Source organism: Amblyomma americanum, chromosome 4, assembly GCF_052857255.1.
Source record: "Amblyomma americanum isolate KBUSLIRL-KWMA chromosome 4, ASM5285725v1, whole genome shotgun sequence".
Classification (NCBI taxonomy): domain Eukaryota; kingdom Metazoa; phylum Arthropoda; class Arachnida; order Ixodida; family Ixodidae; genus Amblyomma; species Amblyomma americanum.
Genome location: NC_135500.1, coordinates 135796388 through 135818958, shown reverse-complemented (window position 1 = coordinate 135818958; position 22571 = coordinate 135796388). Strand labels below are relative to the sequence as shown.

General features: G+C 42.7%; 1 protein-coding gene across 8 annotated transcripts in view; it reads right to left on the bottom strand.

Moving 5' to 3' along the window:
* LOC144128387 (uncharacterized) overlaps positions 1-22571 on the bottom strand; it is a 119542-nt gene that overhangs the window by 2839 nt on the left and 94132 nt on the right. For 3 of the 8 annotated variants that reach the window (XM_077661751.1, XM_077661754.1, XM_077661752.1), the window contains exons 8-25: positions 22106-22227; positions 21029-21245; positions 19611-19809; positions 17385-17461; positions 16651-16852; positions 16450-16530; positions 16103-16222; positions 14119-14337; positions 12249-12415; positions 11878-12000; positions 10106-10180; positions 9786-9907; positions 6885-7048; positions 5784-5934; positions 4945-5292; positions 3475-3640; positions 2337-2469; positions 511-603 (exon numbers count right to left, since the gene is read on the bottom strand). In XM_077661751.1, coding sequence (XP_077517877.1) covers positions 511-603; positions 2337-2469; positions 3475-3640; positions 4945-5292; positions 5784-5934; positions 6885-7048; positions 9786-9907; positions 10106-10180; positions 11878-12000; positions 12249-12415; positions 14119-14337; positions 16103-16222; positions 16450-16530; positions 16651-16852; positions 17385-17461; positions 19611-19809; positions 21029-21245; positions 22106-22227 — 2779 coding nt within the window. The remainder of the gene's footprint in view (positions 1-510; positions 604-2336; positions 2470-3474; positions 3641-4944; positions 5293-5783; positions 5935-6884; positions 7049-9785; positions 9908-10105; positions 10181-11877; positions 12001-12248; positions 12416-14118; positions 14338-16102; positions 16223-16449; positions 16531-16650; positions 16853-17384; positions 17462-19610; positions 19810-21028; positions 21246-22105; positions 22228-22571) is intronic. The other 5 variants (XM_077661758.1, XM_077661759.1, XM_077661753.1 and 2 more) reach the window with 3 other exon arrangements.

The window sequence follows — 22571 nt, the reverse complement described above, 5'->3', positions numbered from 1 at the left end:
ATGCTTTGAAAACTATCATAAAGTACAGAATGTGAGCCAGACGCTTTTTAAGCAGAGATAGAAGATTGTATAGGTGTGGCCGAAAGCTTTGAAACTGTTGAGGAAGCATAGTAGCACAGTGGGCTAATTCCAAAATCTCTTAATTTGAACTTCTGGTTTGTATGACGAGACGCTTGATTACTGTCAAGGTCAAGCGCATTCTTGGTTCGCTTCTAGTTTGAATTATCAGGAGTTAACTGCAGTTTCAAGTATATAATGAAACTCACTAGGTTACAGGCAATTGATGACATTGAGCTTAGTATCACATCATAACTCTGTAATGTAAAAACACCGGTAATGCCTGTCTTTAAAGTCAGCATGGAAGAGGAAATACAAAGGGACAGTGGCAGCAATGAAGGAAATTTCAAGTCAGTCTAACTGACACTTTGGCACTAGTCGTCTCTGCAATGGCAATTTCTTTTATAGTTACATTGCGCCACTTGTTCCACAGCAACTTCAATCGCATTTTACCTGTTCGAAGTGCTCGCCTTGCTTGAGAATTCTGAAGTTGTAGCTGCTTTGAAGGAAAAGTCCGATTGGTACCCTCCACGATGGGGCAGCTTCCTGCACGTGAAATTAAGGATGCAGTTTCAGAGCACTGCATTATTCACGGCACTCATTAAAGGGGCCATGACACCCAATGTCTGAACAAACTGCTTATTGCTGTTTATTGGCCACATGTCAGATTACAGTTCCTTGAAATGGGTTCACTGAGCGCAGCTGATATTTTCAAGACAAATTTTTTAATTTATTTGTGAACAGGCTGCTAGACTAGTGATCACCAATGTTGCAAAGTGATATCTGGCCTGCATTGTCTGCTGCACGTTCTGTCGTGTGTTGAGGTGCTCATGAGGTACTGGCAAACCACAGTAGCAGGCCTGCAATTTTTTTTTGTTTACAAAAATAACCTTTTCCTTTTATTTATCGTTTCCATTCCAGCATAGTGCATGCGCTTGGAGGAGCACGCGTGTTAATGCAACGCATCTTGAGCTTGTCAGACAAGCAGTTATAGTAAATCATATAACAACATTATCCATGTGTAAAGAGAGAGCTCATTCCTCAACAGCCAACAATTAAGAGTCATTCCATGCTGCAACTTTGTAATAATCGGTGGACACCGAATTTCGTGAGATGACTGCAATGAATTTTGCAAAATCACCCCATCTTCAACAGAAGCTGGCTGTTTCTTGTGGGCCATTTGTGAAAATTGCAAGGTCATCACGCAAACCAAGTCATTTATAGTACAGTCGAGCACACTTCTAACGAACCTAGCAGTCACGCAGATTGCGTTCATTGTATCCGATGTATACAGTAAGTGGACAACCCCTAAAACAGCCAAGGTTATGAAGTCTGCGAAAAGTGGCATTAATTTTGTAAAAGCTGCTTCATGTGCATCTGCGTCTGAAAGCAGAGCCTACCATGTCATTTTTCAGGCTCTCTAGGCCGGTCATATTCTCCTTGCTGAGACTGCCAAAAATCTCATACAGGGACGGGGTACACGGCAGTGTCCACGGCAGCTGGTGCCAGGCCAACCACAATAATCAGATTCCTAGTAGTCGGGGAGTGCTCGTACTTTGCCTGCAAAGGCTCCCTCAAGGCACGGCTCTGCGATGTCTCTGCACGAATGTAGTCATCCAAGTACTTTCAGCCAGCTAAGCACCAACATGTTGCTATAAATCTACGCGAGTCTGATCACGCCTGTTTTCGACAGCGTCATCTGTCTTCCTGATCACACGCAGCGACGAAAGCAGCGCAGTGCATGTTCGCGCATAATGTACCAGCTACACTGCATGCTATCTGTCACTGCCGGTACATGATTACAGCTCAAAGGGTGGAGCTGAACGGACAGGCAGTGCATGCCACAGAATGGCCAGCAAGGCATTCAAACTGCCATTACTTGATGCAAAGCCATGCAGAGTAGCTTCTGCTTCCACTTTGGATGCTTAGCCGGTGCACTTTGCAGGCGATCGGCGCAAGCTTGACTGGCAGACAGTCTCAATGCCGCCTTCTTATTTTCTTTCTGTGGTGATGTAGTGGGGGCTGAGAGATGCTCCTCGCTCTCAGTGCTGGCTGGAAGCACGAGTTTTTCAACTTCAGGGCCAAGTTTACAGTGCCTCTTCCTTCACTATATAGTTGTGCTGCCACAGTTGTTCGTTATATCCGAGATGAATTGCCGTTGCCCTAATGTATATTTTGATGGTAGAACAGCAAGAGTTCACCATAAGCAAGCGTTTCTTATATGTGTGGCCGTTATAAGTGGGTTTGACTGTATTTACACGCAAGAGTGTCCCACTCACCTCGGACCAGTGGTTCCTGTCATGGGGCAAAAATGAAGCCATGGGACGGGTTTCCAGACCTGGCAGAGGGGCTGGGCAAGCCAGCTGCTTCTCTGGAGGGCTGCAGCTCGCCATCTTGTGTGGGCCTGTGAGGCTGCATGCAACATGTACTGTCAGTGTGAAATGAAACGTGAACAAGACAGAGTCAATGCAAACAACAAAACGAGAGGACCTGAGATGAGGGAGACTGAAATCTAGAGTGCTTGATATTCACTTCTCTGTTATGACGGCCACTATACGGAAGTGTTAAGTAATGGGCTCTGCCTGTATTTTCTCTCCAGAAGTTATTATTTCTGTATTTTCATTTTTGTTTCAATTATGTTTGTTTCATTGAATGCTGACAGTACATGTCAGATCAGCTGTTCATGTAACAGGGTGAACATTTATTCACAGCTAACATCTTGACATCTTTAGCTTGGTGCACTAAGCACATGCAAGTGGATATTCAAAGGAAAAGGCTAAATGGGATCAGCACCCACTGCAGGACAGTATGCTATACAAATGCTCAGCACAAAGAAAGAATAATGTGATACACCTGTGGTCGCAAAAAGAAACAAAAAGAAAATTTCACCACTCTGAAAGTAAAAATTACATGTACCTCAGTGGAGCATATAAGCTGTTAGTAAAGCACTACAGTTATGAAAACATATATACAGGCTGTGCAAGCCAAAGCAGGATAATGTACAACTTACCAGCACCAACTGGTGCAAAGGGCACCTGTGTCGCAAGTGAAAAACTTTGCTGCCATACCATGTAACAGCAGATGAGGAAGTTAAAGGTATAAATTGCCAGAATCAGTGCTGACAGAGGTACTGAAAACTGCTCTCTAAAGTAGGCCCATACTATGCAACAAATTCAACTAGGGTCCTTGATCCAGCCATTTAGAACAGCTAGCTTTGGGTCAAAAAGTTTTACTGACATAGGTACTGAAAACTGCTCTCTAAAGTAGGCCCGTACTATGCAACAAATTCAACTATGGTCCTTGATCCAGCCATTTAGAGCAGCTAGCTTTGGGTCAAAGTTTTTGAACAGCCATAAATACTAAAAGAAACACACTGCCGACATTCACTGCATTCATTGTCATTGTGCACCAACCTACCTGAACTGCAGAGTGACGTACTGTAGAGGCATATAGCGGGACAGAGGCACCAAATAGCTGAAGGTTGGACCTGATCCAAGGACACACTGCAGCGTGTTGCAGTACTCTTGGCCAAGTGTCACGTTCAGCTCGAGCAGTCGAAGAGACTGAACTACTGGGTGGCCCCCTGGGTAAGCAGTTAGACAGAATCAGAGATTTTAACTCTGCACAATAATTACTGGAACATTGCGAAGCATGGCTCTGCTCTGCAAAAATAGCCATAACGTCCTGTTCCTTCTGCACAAAAAGTTATCAAAGTGACTCTGAAACTTGCAGCGCCCTGTGCTGGTGCAGGATAGTCCTACACCAATAGCAATACAGTAGAACGCTTCTGCAACAAAATGACCTATATAACGAAAGATTAAGTATGTCCCGGCCAAATTCTTTATCTTTTTTTACATACATACTGTGAAAGCCTCTACAACGAAGACCACTACAATGAATTTGTCTGTACAACGAAGGAACTGATGCGTCCCTGACGGCTGATTTGTTGCTTTACAACGAACATGTAGCGGAGCTGCCATTGCCCTCCACAGCCACCACTGAGCTGCAATGCACATAGAGAGCACCGGTCCACAGTAAAGACTGTGGGGGAGAATTTAAACTGCCTTTTACAAGTGGAGAAAATGATAGGGCTGCAGAACCGCAACATTCCCCTTGTCAACAGTTGTGCAGCACATAACAAGTTCCCAGTGCTGGAGCACGTTTGGCACAAAATTGCTCTTCCCTCTAGTAGCCGTTAGATCAAAGCACAATATGGTCTGCCAAGGCACACTACCACACAGGAGTGCTGCAACGAATTTTGCTAAACCTCGAACACAAGGTTGACCTGTCAACTATGATAAACGTTCACCAAGTCTTTGAAATGGAACGCTTCGCCAGCCATGTGGAGCATGCCACGAATTTCCATGTGATAAGGTCAGCTGCAGTTGCACATTCCATTGGATGAGGTATCAGAAAAAAAAAAATTAGGGACTTCTTTCATTAGGCATCTTTTTAATTCATATTTTAAATAAAGATTTTCTTTTGCTAAACGTGCTTAGTTTACTCTATTGCATACAATACGGCGCATGACCAGAGGTGTCAAAAAAAAAAAAATCAGGGACTTCTTGCATTAGGCATAATTCATATGTTAAATAAAGATTTTCTTTTTCTGAATGTGCTTAGCTTGCTCTATTGCATAAAATACGGTGCATGACCTTTACAATGAAGGGACCTGTATAACGAAGGATACTGGAGATCTGGAGTGCTTCTTTATGAAGGCATTTGACTGCATTATTTTGATGTGAGCCTTATCAATAGATTTCTTAATGCTTTTACCAGTGCCTTCATTCAAAGCAATGTTTATAATGCAAAGTGAGTTGCCAGTATGCACTAAGACAAAGGATAAATATGAAACAAAGCAGACAAAGAAAGGAGCGATGAGCACACCTTTCCTGCTGCTCATGGCCTTGGAACGGCGATGGGAGGAGGCGAGTGCATCGATGCTGTCAGCGCCATTGTCAGTGTGTTCAGCGCGTTTTACTTCCGCATCCTGGACGCGATCGGTTTCCACGATCGTTGCCAAGGAGCCCAGTTCGAGGGAAGGCTGTGTGGGTGGCACAAGGGCAGTGGGCACCACCCCTCCTTTCCCCCACTGGGCGCTGTTGTCTTGCACATCCACAAACACCCGGCCGCTGCCGGTGTCGGCCAGGTGGTCCAGCAAAGGCTGGTCGTCCAAAGGCTGCCTCGCCTTGGACAGTTCTGGCGACTCTGGTGCGCTGTTGTTGTTTGCCTTGTCTGCAAGCAACAGACATGTGTTTGTCGTGGCATACTGCTTCATCCTCTTTGTTGCAAAAGAGACTTTTAAGTTTGGCTTATTTTATTGCCTACTCGGACACAAAAGTAAAGAAGACTGGAAAAAAAGCTGGTTATAGGCTTTAACGAGCTCCAGTTTAGTTAACGCCAGTGTCATTCCCTGGCACAACTCCCTAATTACCTCCAATACCACACTGCCTGTTATGAACTGTGTTTCCTAGTTCCCACACTGTTGATCACCACGCTTATTTTCTTCACATCCATTTTTAAGCCTACTATCCTACTTCACATAATTTTGGATCCTCAATTATGCACTGCAATTTCTATACTGAATTACTTAGAAATGTAATGTCATCTATAATTTGAAGGTTACGAAGAAATGCCAAATGGCAGGACTCTGTACTGTGCGCGAATCAACACCACACCTCAAGACTAATGCATCTCTGTTTGCTGCACAAACACACACTGCATACCTGCAGACTTAGGGGCTTCAGTGGCACTTGCAGCTGCAGGCCCCACCCTTTGAGCATTGCTGTCCTGGGACTCTGGAATAGCGGGCACGCAGCAATGTGCACTGCACGATCCCAGCACACCATCCAAGCAATCCGGAGGTGTGCCGATAACCTGAAATAGAGTTTGGCGGTCATCTTGACACATCACAACAACTGGGTTAGCCAGACACAGATCACCAGTTTTCACCAAGCGCCTAGTGATTATCCGGTAGAGATAGACACTGATGTCTTGTGCTAGTGCTAGTATGCTAAATGGGAATGAATGTGTCATGTGGAAGAGCTAAGCATAAATGTCAGTCAGCCATTGCAGTATCCCCACCATGTTTTCTTTGTGCAAGCTTCAACTTCTCTGCCTACTCTTTGAACAAACATTTTTGTTATGTATATATGCATTTGCATTCATATTTTCCATTAGGCAAAACATTTGGGTTACTTTTGGTGAACTTCACGCGAATAAAAGTAGTCCGAAACATTCAGCAATTATGGGCAGCTGCATATAGTTTTAATTTTTTCTTTTAAGTGCTGTGTTTGTGGGTGAACCTAGAGCAAGTTTTTGTCACACACATGAATGGCTGATGCTCAGAACTAGTACCCAGGGTGTGAGAACAAAAATGTGTGTTTGAATAGCAGGTGCATCAAGTTCAATTAAAGAAATTATTCTGCTTAGCACTGCTATGTTGCTTTATGAGTAGACCTCTCTCTGTTATAAGCAATGTAATGTCAAAGGGGTGTGGCCCGATGGGAAAAATCAGCTACTTTCATCCCTGAACTGTTTTTTCCCATGTCGAGCATCCCTCCGCTGTCATTCTTTTCCTGTTTAGAGTTGCCTTGGTATGTGTTGCACCTGCTGAACCATGCTGACAGAATTCACACGCTATGCCGATCAGAATAGCCCCACATGAGGCGATGACATAGGCCGGGAGAGGTCTAGTTTCTTAGCGTCGCATGCTTAGTTTCTATTTAAGAAGTGCCACAGCGGGCTTGCTATTATATGCACTACACATTTTTTTTTAATCCTTCTATTCTCAGGACGCATGTGACACAAGCAGACATATGCCTCACCTTAGGTTGCAGAATAGGCACTACAGTTGTGGCCATAGGTGGTGTCGGTGTGGTCGGTGATTGCGTCCATCGAGGTCCTGGCACTGGTGGTGAATCAGAGGGTATGGGAACTGCATTATTAGAGTCTGTTCCTTTTCGTCTTGTTGTGGGTGGGAGTTTGGACTCTGCACAGAATAGTGGAAGTATAGGTTATATGAATGGAATATGACCCACACTGGAACTTAAGTCCAGCATTACACTAAAGAGCTCACAACATCAAGGATATTATCTGAGCACAGAACACTGCAGCAAATGCACTGTGCAAAAGCTCTGCAACGGTATGGACTCATGACCTAGAAAATGGTAGCAGTGTTTGCTACGACTCTGCAGCTAGACGACTTAGCAAATTATTATTGCAAACCTTACTGCAGCAATGGCTACAGAAAATGACATGTCTGTGGAGAAAAGCCCAGTGCTTCTGCTGTAAACAGTAAGTGGCACAGAATAGAAAACAAGCTGTAAAATGTGAACAGCACGTTTCTATGCTGTTTGCTACACGTCTCTTCTACTGGTCATATTTCTGTCTTCGTCCCTTAAGTTGCTTGTGGACAAGGAAAACAACCCTTGTTTTAACGAGTTGTGGTTGCGAAAACTACTGGTCATAGGCTTCACATTATCATATCTGCATGAATTTTCATGCGCAAACTGCAAAGGTGTTCTGATGAGCTCATGCTATGTAATTTCAAGCATAGCTACAATTTAACACACAGGAAAGCAAAAATGCTGACGTATTGGGATTTTGGAGCACATTAAAGTCTCCGCTGGATGAAATTATTCCAGAGTCCACCAATATGGCATATCCCATAGCCCATATAAAGCTTTGCTTCGATCGGCAAGTAAAAATCTATTAACTACCATTAACCACCATATAGCTACCAAGTACCATGTCATTATGAATAAGGTTGAATAGGTTGTTCTCTGGGGACCACCTTTCATAGCCATGCCTGTGATTTTTTGCTCACAAGCGGACCCTGACAGCACTGACATTGACAACCTGGATTTTAAGGCAAAGCCTTTAATGGCTCATGGTTTGTCCCTCAATGGTCCACAAATTGTCACACTATAGCTGTCAATCAAATGCAGTTCCCTGTCCACCAAGATATGTGAGACAGGTGTCATTTCTTTTCCTTAAATTGTCCACCTGTGTAAGTAATGGTGGGGGGGCTTGGGCCTATCATCCACAACATCTGCATGGGGTGGTTGCCAGGGGGCCATTCCTCATGTATGTAATGGGGCGGGCGAAATGGGGATTCCAGTTCCATGAACTACTTGGTCCTTGGCAACCCTGCAACACGCTGTCACATCCCAATCTTAAACATGAAGCTTCAGCGTCCTCCAATGTGGAAGCAGTTGCACGCAGCTGCGATCAATCGAGATAAGTCTGGTGGCATCGCAGAGAAAATGATAAAGCCTTGTGGCTGATGAGCGTGACGTCATTCAGTGACCATCGTTCGAGAGGAGCGCTTTCCAGGCAATCTTGCCAGATGCCTCCTGTGCGCCGATCTGGAAGGATGCCGCCTAAACGCTTTTTGTAGTCTTTAATTCACCACAAATCAGCAACAAAAGCACCGCACTAAAGGCTTTCGCCTCACCGCACTTTAGGTCAACAAAGTGCCCCCCTGAATTTTTTCTGTTGAACGAGGCCGTTAATGCTATCGCATTAAAAAGCAGCCAATGCTTTATTACACAACACAGCAGCACTGCAAGCCGGCTAAAAATTCAAAATTGTGACACCATGAGCTCTTATTGAGAGCAAACAACCATAATGGAGCATAAATAATTCTTAGGGTTATGCAAGAATGGTGTAATCATGGGTGGAATTGACAAAGTGTGTCTCGGAGCCATCCCAGGAGGAGAAAAAAGTGCGTTTTGGAGAATTTTTGCAGTAGGCAAAACAGAGCTTTGATGTAGGTTGTGAGCAGCTACAGCATATTCTTTTTGTACTTTAAAGTAGCACAAATTGCATTTTGGAGCAGTAATGCACAGTAATGAAAACTGTTCAAGTACAGTCCTGGTTCTGCATTTTACCAGATGTCAGCTGGTTTTCCCAATACTGCCAAAAAGTGACAGAAGGCTAAAATGCTTCAGATTTCCAAAAGCTAAATTTTTTGCCCATTTTCTCACCTTCAGTGCATGCAGGAGGTAGAACACTGACTGTTTCCACCCAGAAAACTTTATTTCTGCATATGATGTAGCTTAAGTACATAATGCACAAAAATTCGCCCAATGTTTTGCTCCAATTGGAACATAAAAAAAGGATAATCATGCTAATATTCAATTGCTGATGCACATAGGATTGTCTGTGTAAAACAGCAATTTGGTCATGATAAAACATGTGACAAGGCAGGCATGCCATGTTGCCATGTGGGATGTTTATTCCGGTATATGCTAAAGTTCCAGGTATTCATAACTTGAGATATCATGGGAACCTACCTCAATTTTTTCTCTGCCGCCTTTTGATAGTACCCACACTGGTCTAGCTCTTCAGTATTTTGATAAACTATTCTGTGAAGTCCACGTGTGTACCTCACACGGTTGGTGCATCTATTTCTGTTGTCTACATCACAAAATCTGCTACTGTCAGCAGTAGTGCTCCATATGCGCTATTAGACCTAAGACCAACTACAGCCCTAAAATATGTTCACAAATGTGTCAGTATCTCTCAGCTAAAATGCAGGCATGTGTTGCTATACTATATGTCGGGGAAGACATTATTTTCTATCACCAACTTTGTTTTGCGGCTTAAACTTAACCAAGGGCGATTTTCTTTGAACAGTTAAAACCAAACTGCCCATGCAGCTGCATGTTAAGAACACTACCTTCTTCTGAATTCATCATAACTATGCAGATACTTTTTCTTACCACTGTCATCATGCAGAACTTTGGTTGAATCTGCAGGATCTTTGTACTTAGTCGCATTGTCCACAGAGTTTCTGTGCCCTTTTGTGCCTTGCTCAGCTTGGCTGCTGCTATTCACTGCCACCCTGAAAACATTCACACGTGCAAGAAATGCATAAATAAGAGTAACTGCGGCCTCCAAAATGTTTAAAAATGGTTCCAAACATGTGCACTACTTCCAACATGACCACTCATCCCTATGCCACTGAGACGGGGTTAAGCGGCCATTGAATATTCGCAACACGAATTTCTCAGCAATGGAGTGCGGTATTGCATGTACTCACGTGTGACGACTGCTAGCAACCAGAACTGTTCTTCGCTGCCATTCAAGAATATACAGTGTTGCCATGGCAACCAAGCTGCAAAAGAATCATTGCATAATTATGTTTTAAGCTTCAAAAGCACGCACAGCTGTCAAAAAGGCTGCCATATCCTACAATTGGTGGGCACATAGATGAGAGATGGGTATATGTGCCACACATCTAAACTGTACTAAACTGTAAATATAACAATTATAAAACAGATGCAGGAAGCCCTAGGTAAGATCGAAAATGAGCAGACAGCTGGCTCATTTGCTCTCTTGTGTAGTGCCCAAATAGAGGAGGTGAGACGATAAAGGAAACTTCGAAAATCGCACGCAAATTTAATTTTCAACCAAGCGACATGAGAGTGGGATGTCGTAAAAGCATGGTAGATACCGGGTCACCGACAGAACCTTTATAAACTAGCATTTCAGTCTTCTGCTTGCAATTAAGGCCGTGGCTCCTTTGAGAATGGCCAGTGATATTGCGTCATATTGTAGAGTCAGTATGAGACAGCTAGGATGAGATGGAATTAAGGTAATTGCAACTATACTGCTGTAGACACTAATGTGAGAATGTGGCATCGAAAAATTGCCAAGGCAGCCAAGAAGACCCATCACATAAATTAAGATTTAAAACTAACATATTTAACTTTTCATTGAATACTCCATAGGCACAGCTAGTATGTATTGGGACAAAGCTATACCACTAAGCAAAGCATTAATTGTACGCAATGTTAAATGGGACCTGAAGCAGTTTTCCTTAAAAATTGCCCATTTCTCCACCCCTGAAGATCTCACTTTTTTCATTCAGTACTGCCAGTGAGGCATGCTACCATTGCATGTCACCATTCCACATCCTTTCTATTTTCTAGTTTAGGGGGTTTAACGTCCCAAAGCGACTCAGGCCGTGAGGGACTATCAGGCTATGATGGTGCACTTATAAGAATTCTTTCCCCAACTCTTGAGCATGAGAACTGGTCAATAGCGACACTTTAGCAGTGCAACAAAGACCATGCCAATGCTACAGAGTCCATAAAGGATAAAAAGTTGAAAACAGTTTGAAGAAAAGGGTCACAGAAAGAGCTTCAGGTTCCCCTAGCTTGAACAGACACTGAGGACAAACTTAAGTTGGACAGTGTCAGTAGATTACCACATTCCAATCACAAGGAGGCCACTCTCAGCGAAAACGGAGCTTTTACAAGCTGGATAACATAAAAAAGATGAAGTAGAGGTACTGCCACTATCAGGCGTTTTCACAGGCGAGCTGCGGTGACAACAAGACAGTTATTTGTGCACGCATCTCTGAGGCCAGGCTGCGATGTCATCTGCCCCGAAAACGTGTTCATAAAGTCCCTTTCGTTCTTGACACCACAACTTTTAACTGAGAGGAGGTGGGAAAATTTTTAAATCCAATCTTCCCAGCAACAAATGCGGCTTTTGCTGCTGAAGACAAACATCAACATAGCCAGAAAGAGCCATAGAATCGAGTGTTACTAATAACAAAAATTGCATAAAGTTGACCTCAGCATCCCTTTAAATTGCTTTCACAAGCATGCGAGCATTTCGTTAAAAAAAAAAAAGTTGCATTTCTTTCTTCTGCCTTTTGGCCGAACTACAGGGTGAAAAATTCCTGTTTGGTTTCCTAAAATGCTGTTCCAGCTGCATGAACCACTTCGAAAAATGGTTCACTATGGTCTTCGAGTAAATGATTAAAGTACTTTTAGATGTGACAGGGCAGGGCTTGCTACTTACCAGAATGCCATGACAAGTATGAGAATGATTATGGTCCCTTGAACGAATCTGTTGCTGCAGAAAGGTTTTTCAGGACTTTTCCTGTCTTTCAACGCACTCCTCCTTGAAGGGAACGACCCACGACTGTGCAGATAGAAAAAAAAAGGCAAGAGCAAGTGGAAGTATGCATTAAAACTCAATGAATAGTACTTATATATTAATCCCCCGTTTATGCGTGTGGCATACCTTTCCTATACTGAATATATGAAATATAACTGAGTGTACTCTCAGAACTGAGAGCATAGGCCTAAATCTCATGTACTAGCTAGCCCACACAAGAGTTCTAATTCGCCTAAAGAATGGTTAACAAATGCTGTTATCAGGCAACTGACCTGATAACAGTGCTGTTGCTGCTGGAACAGGACTTGATACTGTCAAACCGCTTGATCTTGCTGAGTTTGCGATTTATCCTCTCCAGTTCATCAATGCGGGTCTCGAGATTGTCGGTCACCTTGCAGAGCTCCTTGACAGCTCCAACATTCTCCATGAAAATTCGCTCCTGCAGAATAAACGAAATACAAGGGATCGTACAGATGACCATACAGAACTGTGTAACCTCCAAAAAAAAGCTGCAAAAACAGGAAATAGAACGAAACTACTGCAGTCACGTCACAGATGAAATTACAGCAGAATCCCACTATAGTATGCCTAGAGTAATAGAAAGGTTTAATAAAAGGAGACTGCAGTCCGAGTTGAACTTAAACAAGGAAAAGTAATGATATAAGAAGTAAATCTAAAATGCATGCCTATAATGACATTTACGGTGACGGTTCACCGCAGAATTTCCGTCCAAGTAATTGAACAGTTTTGGCTTTTATTATTAATCTCTTGCATGAGCAAAGGTATGTGCATGCAACTGTTAAAGCAATAGCACTTAGGATGTCATCATGCAGTTTCTGGTTTCTCTGTAACAAAATTCCCTGAATGGCCGAGAAAAGCCACGTGACCTTGTGATGGAATCGCAACCTGCCACGATGGACCATCCTGCCTGGTCTAGAGAAATCACATGACCTTGTGATGTCATTGCAACCTGCCCTGATGGGCCATCCTGATTGGTCGAGACAGGTCCCGTGACTGTGATGTCATAACAACCTGCCTACTGTGGCAGCCACCGGATTGTGAGAAATACCTGCTCACCTTGTCAGGTGGACCCCCAAAAATTTGGAAGTTGGCCCACTCTCAAAAATTCCAAATGACCCCTGAAATTCTAGAAGTAGGCCCACTCCAGAAAATAGATTAAGGTGTATCAGTTGGCTAGATTAGTATAATCTCATATGATAATCCAACTGAATGTACTGAACCATTCTAGAAGGTGATGACTCACGCATACCATATAAAGGCAATGGCACTGGTTTTAACCAGAGTTTTGGCAGGAAAATCGCAAGAAGAGCATTAAACATTCATTGCAAACATCATAGGAGGCAACGTAAAGGCTCTGTATTTTCTTTAAAAATGTGTTTAAGAAGGTCCAAGTTTTTGTGAATGTATATTGTCAAGCTAGCTGGTTTCACATATTCTTTATGTCGGAGTGTTAAAAACGTGACAAAGTAAAGACTAGGGAAATGGAGCACCCCGTGTGTGGTTCCTCCCTTTGCGCCTTCTGGTTTTCAGCACTTCGACGTGAAGAAATTCAGTAAAAAAATATTGACAGAACTTGACAAATGTGGCCTCTTTTCACACTCCTGCAAACTCAAGTTCAGAACTCTGAGCATTTTCATAGTTTGAGCGTTATAGGAATAACCTAAAACATAATTGGATTATTCTTTATAAAGTTAACCACCACATCACTTTGCTTGTTTAACAAGAAGTAATCTGATGATTCATATCTTGTTTTAAGTCATGTTCTATTTATAATTCGTAATAGAATACTCTTTTGTGAAACAAAAATAAAGGTACAAGTGAGATATTATGCACACATCATTATATGCCGTCATTCCAAATCCCACCTGCAACAAGTTGTCTTTTTTTCCAGTATTTTGTCAAAAACCTTTCTATCCAAGTTGCAGAATGACTGCTGTCACTTATAGATTTCCCGAATATGCATTTCAGGAGGTGTACAATCATTACTTGCAGCTTTATTGGTCAAACTAGCTTTCCAGTAATGGCAGCTAGTTTCTCCAAACATACAGGAGCGCAGAGCACATCCTGATAGCAGTGTACAAGGAAACAAGGACTGAAGAAAGGCGTACAACTATGGCTGACCTTGTTGACAACTAGGAAGTTCTCGATGCAGTCACCATTGGACAGCACCACGTCACCACCTTCCCGAACAGCATCAGGAAGGATCTGTTGAACTTCTTGTGCTAAGACGCCTGTGTCCGTTGCTTCTGAAAGGCCCGCCTGGTCCACAAACTCGGGTATGTAGCGGTAGCGGACAATACGCATCTTCGCCACATTTTTTAGCTGGTCCTTTGTGTCGAGCTGTAAACACAATTAGATAAACAGACAATACAGAAATGAAGAAAGAACTATTAATTAAAATATAGCTCAACAGAAACTACAGTGACTGGTAAGACATGAAAAACTTAAATTATAGGACAGAATGGACCTTTGTAGCTCGCCACATTAGGTTATGCATGAGCTTCACCAATACAGAGAGTAGTTCAAATAATTATTACTTGCCTCCACTGCATCAGACCACATGTACAGACATAGACAAAAGCTTACTAGATACAACAACATGGAAAAAGATATATTTCTGCGTTGCATCGCTTGACAGTCAGCTGCTATTTGTTCTTGCATATCAAACACTTGTGTCCCATCATCTTTCTATGATCTTGACTGACCTGCTTTACCGACCTGCGCAAAAATAAATTTCTCCCTGCAAACTCGCATCTCATTAACTTTTGTTCATGACTGTGCAACAGCATTCAACGTGACCTGCAATGCTTGAGCTATAGCTGTAGCTAACTTTGCAATGCAGTGAGCACTAGTGGGATGTGCAAGGTATAAATCATGCTATAAATCAGCGCAATATACTGCTGTGATCTATGAAATACTCTCTGGGTTGCAGAAGTCATGCCGTATGCTGCACTGAATATGACCTATCTGTAGCAATGCATGAAAAAAACATTTAAGACCCAAAAGTCGCCGTGGTGACTCGGTGTTTATGGCGCTCGGCAGCTGAACTGAAAAATGCAAGTTCAATCCCGGTAGTGGCGGTCGCATTTCGATGGAGGCGAAGTGCTAGACACCCAGGTACTGTGCGATGTCAGTGCGTGTCATTAAAATCATCTGGAGCCTTCCACTACAGCATCCCTCACAGCCTGAGTCACTTCGGGATGTTAAACCCCATAAAACATAAACCGAAACTTAAGCACTAAACATAATGTAACAGGAGTGCATAATACGTGAGTGATCTGTTTTCATAAGAGTTCATTTCAGATGATTACCTCCATGCTAGGGCAGCTAAAATTTCATCATGACATGTGCTATGATCTTCTTGACAGGACATAACTAACCACAAATGTGAAACCATCATTCCAGCTAGTGTGTGCTAGTTAGCACGGCTTTTTTAGGGGGACACTGCAGGCAAATAGAAGTTTGCCCTGTACCGACAGATTACCATGTTCTTTTGATAAACGGGCTACTTTCACTGAAAACAGACTTTTTATAAGCTAGAAAAGGATGGAAATTAAATACAGGTTTTGCCATTTTTGAAAGAAAACCGTGATGATGTCGTGACTGATTTTTGTACACGAAAAGGCTAGGCTAAACTGACATTCACTTCCTAACTGTGATCATAAAGCCCTTATTGGTCTTGATGTCACGAGTTTGAATGCTTGGTAAGTGGTGGGTAGAAAAAAGTTCTACTTCTAAATCCAGTTTTTCTAGAAATAAATGAGTCAACTGCTCCTGATTGAACATCAACATAGCCAAAAAACAAAGCACCATACCATCAATTGAAAAAAAATTGAATGAAGTTGTCCTCTCAGCATCTCATCTCCGCAGCTCACCGGTACATTACGTCAAAACTGTAGACACGCCAGTACTGTGGTACCTTGATAATGCAGTGATATGCACAACTCGAATGTGTTTTGTGTGGAAGGCATGCCACTGTTAACTTGAACAAAGCCCACGGGAGTTTGTGCAAAAGCACCGTGTCTTGCTTTTGCAGCAGGTACAACACACCTGTGGTGCACAGGTATACATTTCAGTTTTCACCATTGCTAATAGCACGGCTCACCTCGACGACATCCGACTTTGCCCGTTCATCAGACGGCTGCACAATGTGGCCTGTCAGCCTCACATTTCCATGAACAACCAGGTGCTCATCAGGCTTGTCAGTGTTTATCCCTACCCGGCCCTGCAACAAGGAAAGAAGAGCACATGATTTGAAAGAAGCTGTTTTGATAACAACCACATTGTGCACAAAATGGTGTGTCTTGAGTTCAAAAGATGCAGCACAAGAATTTAATAGACATTCTATTGATGTTTGCATTGCGTGCAACATTTCACCAAATTGTAGTTCCATCAACTGCAGATTTACACATCTGTAGCCTGTTAGCACTATTTAAGGTTTACAGCTCTTACCGTATGAAAGATGGAGTCCGGTGCCAGTCCTCTTTGCCAGGACAGCTCCATGTCATTTTCGAACTGGCCAGGATTTGAGGCCTGCAGTGTGTTTGTTCGAAAAAATACCTTTTCAGACCTAATAAGAACTGTCACTTCAGCACCATAACAACAGTGTTGCGTCGTTGACATCTGGAGTTTTTGGCAAAAAAGCAAACTTACCCGTACAATAATGCGCTCAGACGCTTGTGATGCAATCGGATAGCTGGCATCACCGCTATGTGCACAGAGGCTGACCACCAGGTAGAAGTAACGCTGGTCAGGGTTGGGCTTCCCTTTCTTCCGCATGTTGTTGGATGTGGTCTCGCTAAAGTGCAGGCGACCTATTGTGCGCTTCACCACTTGGTTCTTGCTCAGGTCTACCCTGTAGCAGTGCAAACAGGTGTACTGTGCTTGCGAAATGCTCACAGTGCTGTCATTCTTACAAGGAGTTAGTTACTCTACACACATGAAACATTAAGCATACAATTAGCTTGGCATTATTAAAGAGCAGAGAGTATGATCACTACGATGTGCACAGTCTTGCACATTACTCAAACCTTTGTGATTAATGTATCAACGTGCTCTTTAAGTACCTTTCAGTAACTAATGTGCAAAACATAATGTAAACAAGTACTGTAGATTTTTATGAGAAATATAAAATGAGAACTAGGTTTTTTTCAATATCATGTCAGACATCGTATGTTTAACAAAATACATAAATGTAGCAGTGACAATACTGGCAACACTTTGGCAAACACACTCACCGAAAATGCCTCAAGATTTGTGAAATCATTTTTTGGCACTTGCCATTTGACACCTATGCATTAATAATTAAGTATGTCTGGTGTCTTCTGCTACACTCCCTAGCCCTGTAGCTAGCTTTCTATTTTCCCCCATTGACACAGTCTACTTACGGAAGAGGGAAGAAGGGCTTTTTGCTGCGATCAGATTGTGACTGCTCCACCTTGATGGTTTGTGATGGGGACTCCATCTGCATAATCAAAGAATATGTTGCAGGTAAGTCAGCTTGTTGTACACTTGCATGAATACATAATCTGAACTCAAATACAGTCATGTATTGTACTCATGAAGAATAATCTGAACTTAAAGGAAACAAAAAGTTCTTTCTAAATATATGCAGTTAAACTTAAGAACAGCCTCTTTAATAGACTTAATGTTGACAAGGCCAAGGCAACAGTGTGAATAAAATGGCACCTGGGTACATGTGCTCCAAGAAGTTTACTGAGAGTTTTCACGAAGTGAGGTGATGTGCAGAGTGGTTCAAGTACAAAAGATATGTTCACTCTCAGTGAGACACAAAATTGTTAGTGATGGACTGAAATGCAGAAAAACTGTTGTTCTTGATATATAGCCACAGTTTTTTTTTTTTTCCCTCCCCAAAACCTGGCTTTGCTGACACTGTCTCTCTTTTGATTTTCTCCCTTCTTTATTTCAGCTCTTCTGTCTGCATGCGGTAGCAGCAGTGGCCACACTGAGGCCACTTGGCAGGCTCATGCATTTTAATTTGGTTCCAAAAGCAACTTATGCTATGCACTACGCTCCTTAGTAATGAATCGTTTGTTTTCCCATTTAGTGCCACAGTCTTCAGAGCTCTAGTGGAATGCACTGCCACTTAAACAGTCCTAAGCAAGAGGTTTGGAAATGAGCAGGATGTGTCAGTAGTGCACAAATGCTAAGCACTGTTGGGTTTCTAATCTGCTATAGCCTTTTGGGCAACGTCAACAGATTTTTGGGCACAGTTATTAAGAGTCAGGCAAATACAGATCAGAGAAGATAAGATATCCACACAGGGACAGAAAACCTTTTTATTTCAATTATTCAGACCATTAGATAGCAAAGGTTCAATTGTTAATAGGAATACCTTCGGAGTTTAAATATATAATTGGTTTTTGGGGAAAGGAAATGGCGCAGTATCTGTTTCATATATCAGCGGACACCTGAACGGCCCCGAAAGGGAAGGGATAAAGGAGGGAGTGAAAGAAGAAAGGAAGAAAGAGGTGCCATAGTGGAGGGCTCCGGAATAATTTCGACCACCTGGGGATCTTTAACGTGCACTGACATCACATAGCACACGGGCGCCTTAGCTGATCGTATTGTTGTGCTAAGGAGCCAAGAGGTTGCAGTACACCAAATGATAGAGGTTTCTGACCAGGCACGGCAAAAAGCTAGGCTAAAAAATTATTTTTAGTGAAAACTAAAGTAGTGTCCAGCAATTCGATGAAAGAACGACAGTTTATGGTAGGTAAGAAGTATGACCCAGAAGTCTAGCCACCAAGAAATTTCAAAATCGGCAGACATTTCGGCTCACAAAAATAGAAAATAGGCTTTTAAAAGTGAACAATAGGTGCCCTGAGTAACAGCATTGATTGTTTAGCTAAAAACTGAAAAAGTAATTCACCAAAGCTGACCTTTCATATTTATATCACAAAGGACACTGCATGGAAGGCCATACTAGTAAAGCACTAAGAGTTAACACTCACGAAAGCATGCTGCAATAAATGACAGCCCTAGGATATCACACACTAGGCTTCCTCTGTTTTCTGCAAGCATAGCCCTATACTCGGAAAACTTTCCGAGCCATTGGTGCAATCTTGAAATATGAAAGCTCATGTAGGCCCACACCTCCAGTTGATGCAGCCATAGCCTCTCCACATAGTGTGTGTCTTCTATGCAAAACAGTCACAAAACAATGCATTGATTTTTTTCCCCTGTGACCATTGCCTCTAATCCGGTTTATGGTCTACCATCTACTGTGCTTGTGCAGTTCGTGTCACATCATTCGAAGCTGGCTTTGCTACTTCAGTACAATGCAGCGATTGCTTGCTGCTGAGTCTTCTGCTTGCTCAACACTTGTCGGTGAAGGAATTGCTCGCTTCATAATTTTGTGTCATGTTGACCTCTTTCCTGAGGCAGAAAACGAAGATAGGGGTGGATGAAAGCTCCCCATTTCCCCGTTTTTCCAAAAATCCTGAGCAAAATGGTGGCATCTGTTTCAAGGACAGCTCTGAGGGTTTTTCAAGGTTGCTACATTGTAATGAAACTTATACTCTAGGTTTTTCTCTTGTTCCTGACTACTTCCACAAAGTTTGGGAGCTTTGTGACATAAGCACAGTACAAACCTTGACACCATAGAAATGCAGGTAAAAGGCATCTATTCGGTGCATTTGTCCCTCGTGGGTCTTGACATAAGCAGGGTCTCCATCAGCCTTCACCTGTACCGTGACCTGGAAGTGGTTCTTTTTCTGGCATACAAATGCATCGTCTGCATTGCTGTAGTTGAAGCCCTTGTCGGCATCTGCTTGGAACATCACAGGTGGTCTGCAACCAAAAGCATGTTATGCATGAGTGACAAAAACACGTACTGGAAAGGAGACTAGAGAGAAGTTTAACTTACTATGTCTAAATATGTCTAAATGTGGCCAAATATTCATATAAGCTAGGATTTTCAACAAAAGACATCTTTTTCATTGCAAAGACTACCTTTAGATGCACTGACTGATGCTATGAAACTTTCGACTGTTTTTTGGATCCCCAACAAGTGTAAAATTGACTACTCTTCAATAATTATAAATTTGGTTTACTGAAAAATAATGACTGTCACTCAACAGAGTAAGGAAATGCTTAATACAAAACTGGGGCTCCTAACAGGTGATCAGATGATCAAATACATGACGACTAAAAAAAACACAATAAAAACAACATAAGAAATGACTCGATGCCACTAGTGCATGGATCATCTATCAAGATATAGGTGGTTTCGCCCGGAAACAGGGCTATCAACAGCTTGTTTTCACAGTCATGCCCTTTCCTGAAAATAGTGAAAGCTTCAATGATCTCTCACTTCTTGTGTTGCAGTAGTGTTTTATAATTTGTCACTGCTCTACAAGCCTTCACTACACTCTGCATGAACCTGTCAAGCAGGCCACAATCTGTTTGCTAATGTGATGGGATGGGGCTGCGTTGGTGCTGACAATCCTCTGCTCAGGCAACGTGCTGCAGTTTGTCATGGTAAAGTATCTCCTGATGTGCCCATGTTCGCATCCAAAGTAACAAAATAAAAATTGCGGTAATGTTTTCTCCAAGTCATGAGTGTCAGTGGTGTCACATAACCATACTGTGTTACCATGCTGAAACTCATACCCCTTTGAGCGAAAGTCACTGTAAATATTTCAGAGCTTAGCACTGCCAGCCTGTACAACATTATGCAGTGTTATTAGTGTGGCATTGTAATTAACCACTCTCCTTCAAATGTAACCAATATTTTTGAGAATTACCTAACAAATACTGGTTATAACATAATTTCCTTGCATTACTATTGGCAATTAACAACTACGAAATGAGACCGAGTCTCAGCAGAAGTAATTTTTTAAAATAGATATAGAGATCTTTATTCCGAGCAAGAACACATACTTGAGGGGGGGGGGGGGGGGGGCAAATACGCCGCCCATAAACTGGTTATGAAAATAGTTCCCGACTCGGCAATAAAGTCACAGCTGTCTTGAAAAACATAAAAGGGAGAAGTTTCTTGTATACGCACAACTCTTGGCATGTCCTGTTGGCAAGTGTGTGCCATGTGGCTGGCTGGAAGGGATGAAATTTGATGCACTGCATGTTGGTGTCTACGAAGCCGGACCCATCAAGTGATCCACCACCTGTGGTGGCATCATAGCTGCCCTCATCCTCTAGATAGGGCATGGACGATGTGACTGGGCCGGCCGTCGCTGCTGCTGCTGCCACAGCTGCTGCTGATCCAGCTGTAAAGTAAATGGGCAATAAGTTAAAGGCTAGACATAGCTGAAGATGTTTTCAATCAGAGGTAAAAAACTTCATTCAGCCGCAGAAGGTAGCCTGAAGCTTTCATGTTGTGCTATTCAGAGTTACTCTCACAAAGCCTGGTCCACAGTCGAAACATTAGCAAAGCTCTGCTAGTGTTCATTTACGATGCGTCAGTATACTACTCTAAAAACATACAGTACCCACAAGGTCACAGCGATTTCTTTCCTGGAAGTTATATAGTGCTTAGGACGTGCCACTTTCACATTCCCTCAGCTTCTGTTTTCCAACACAATCAGCATGCAATCGCTTCTGGTTTAGTTACGTTAGCTATTAAGAGCAGCTACTGGCACAGCACCAGCACTGCAAAGCGGCATAAGCGAGGCTAGTGCTGGAGGAACACGTCAGCTGGAGAAACTCAGCATGTGTTAATGTCTGCCACAGGTCTACTCTTCGTTAGTGAAACATGACCTCACAGAATTAATGTTGTCTCCTGTGAGCTTGTTCCATTCAGCCTCTGAATTACTTTGGCAAACATTCAATCACAACCCTGCTTGTTGTTCAAACATCTTTAATTCCTTCTCACAGGTCTTCCAAGGAACTGCTCTTCATGAATTCCTATAACCAGCACTGTTTTAACAGCAAAAAAATGCCATTTGCATTAGCATGTGTCACATTCTTTTGTTCCAAAACGCATGGCCTGCTGTGCTCAGCTGTAACTTTGACTCCTTGCAATCATGAGAGTTGTGTCTGCCAGCCATCATTGATACACAATATGTGAACACATGAAAGATGGTATCAAATTCATTCCAGCACCAGACACGCAGGTTTGGCATGGTACCTGGTTCCTGCTTGACTTGAATGAGGCCATTGGACTGACCCGAGTCAGACAATCTCCTCCGCTTGTGGGACGAGCTCCCAGGGCAGTCTGGCACTTGTTCGCACATGAAGTCATCTCGACTGCTGTGCACCACGATGGTGTATAATCGAGGCAGAGGGGAAAGAAAAAAAAAAGAGAACACAGTGTTAGGATGCACTGAATAGGGGCGCTGTGTATAGTTAAAATAATTCGGCTCCATCACATTCATATTTGGCATACACGTAAGTTCTGCAAACAGTGTGCTACAAAAACTGGTGTCTGCCAGTGACTGTACTGCAAATGCTAACTGCTAAGAATAAAGACGGGGCTCCAGTACAGTACCACAAAAATAATTTACAGGTAACCATGATTCACAGACCTGTGGCTACCTCCACAGCTCAGTTTACTGCTGTTGCTTGCCAACCACACACAAGAAGAAACACATCTG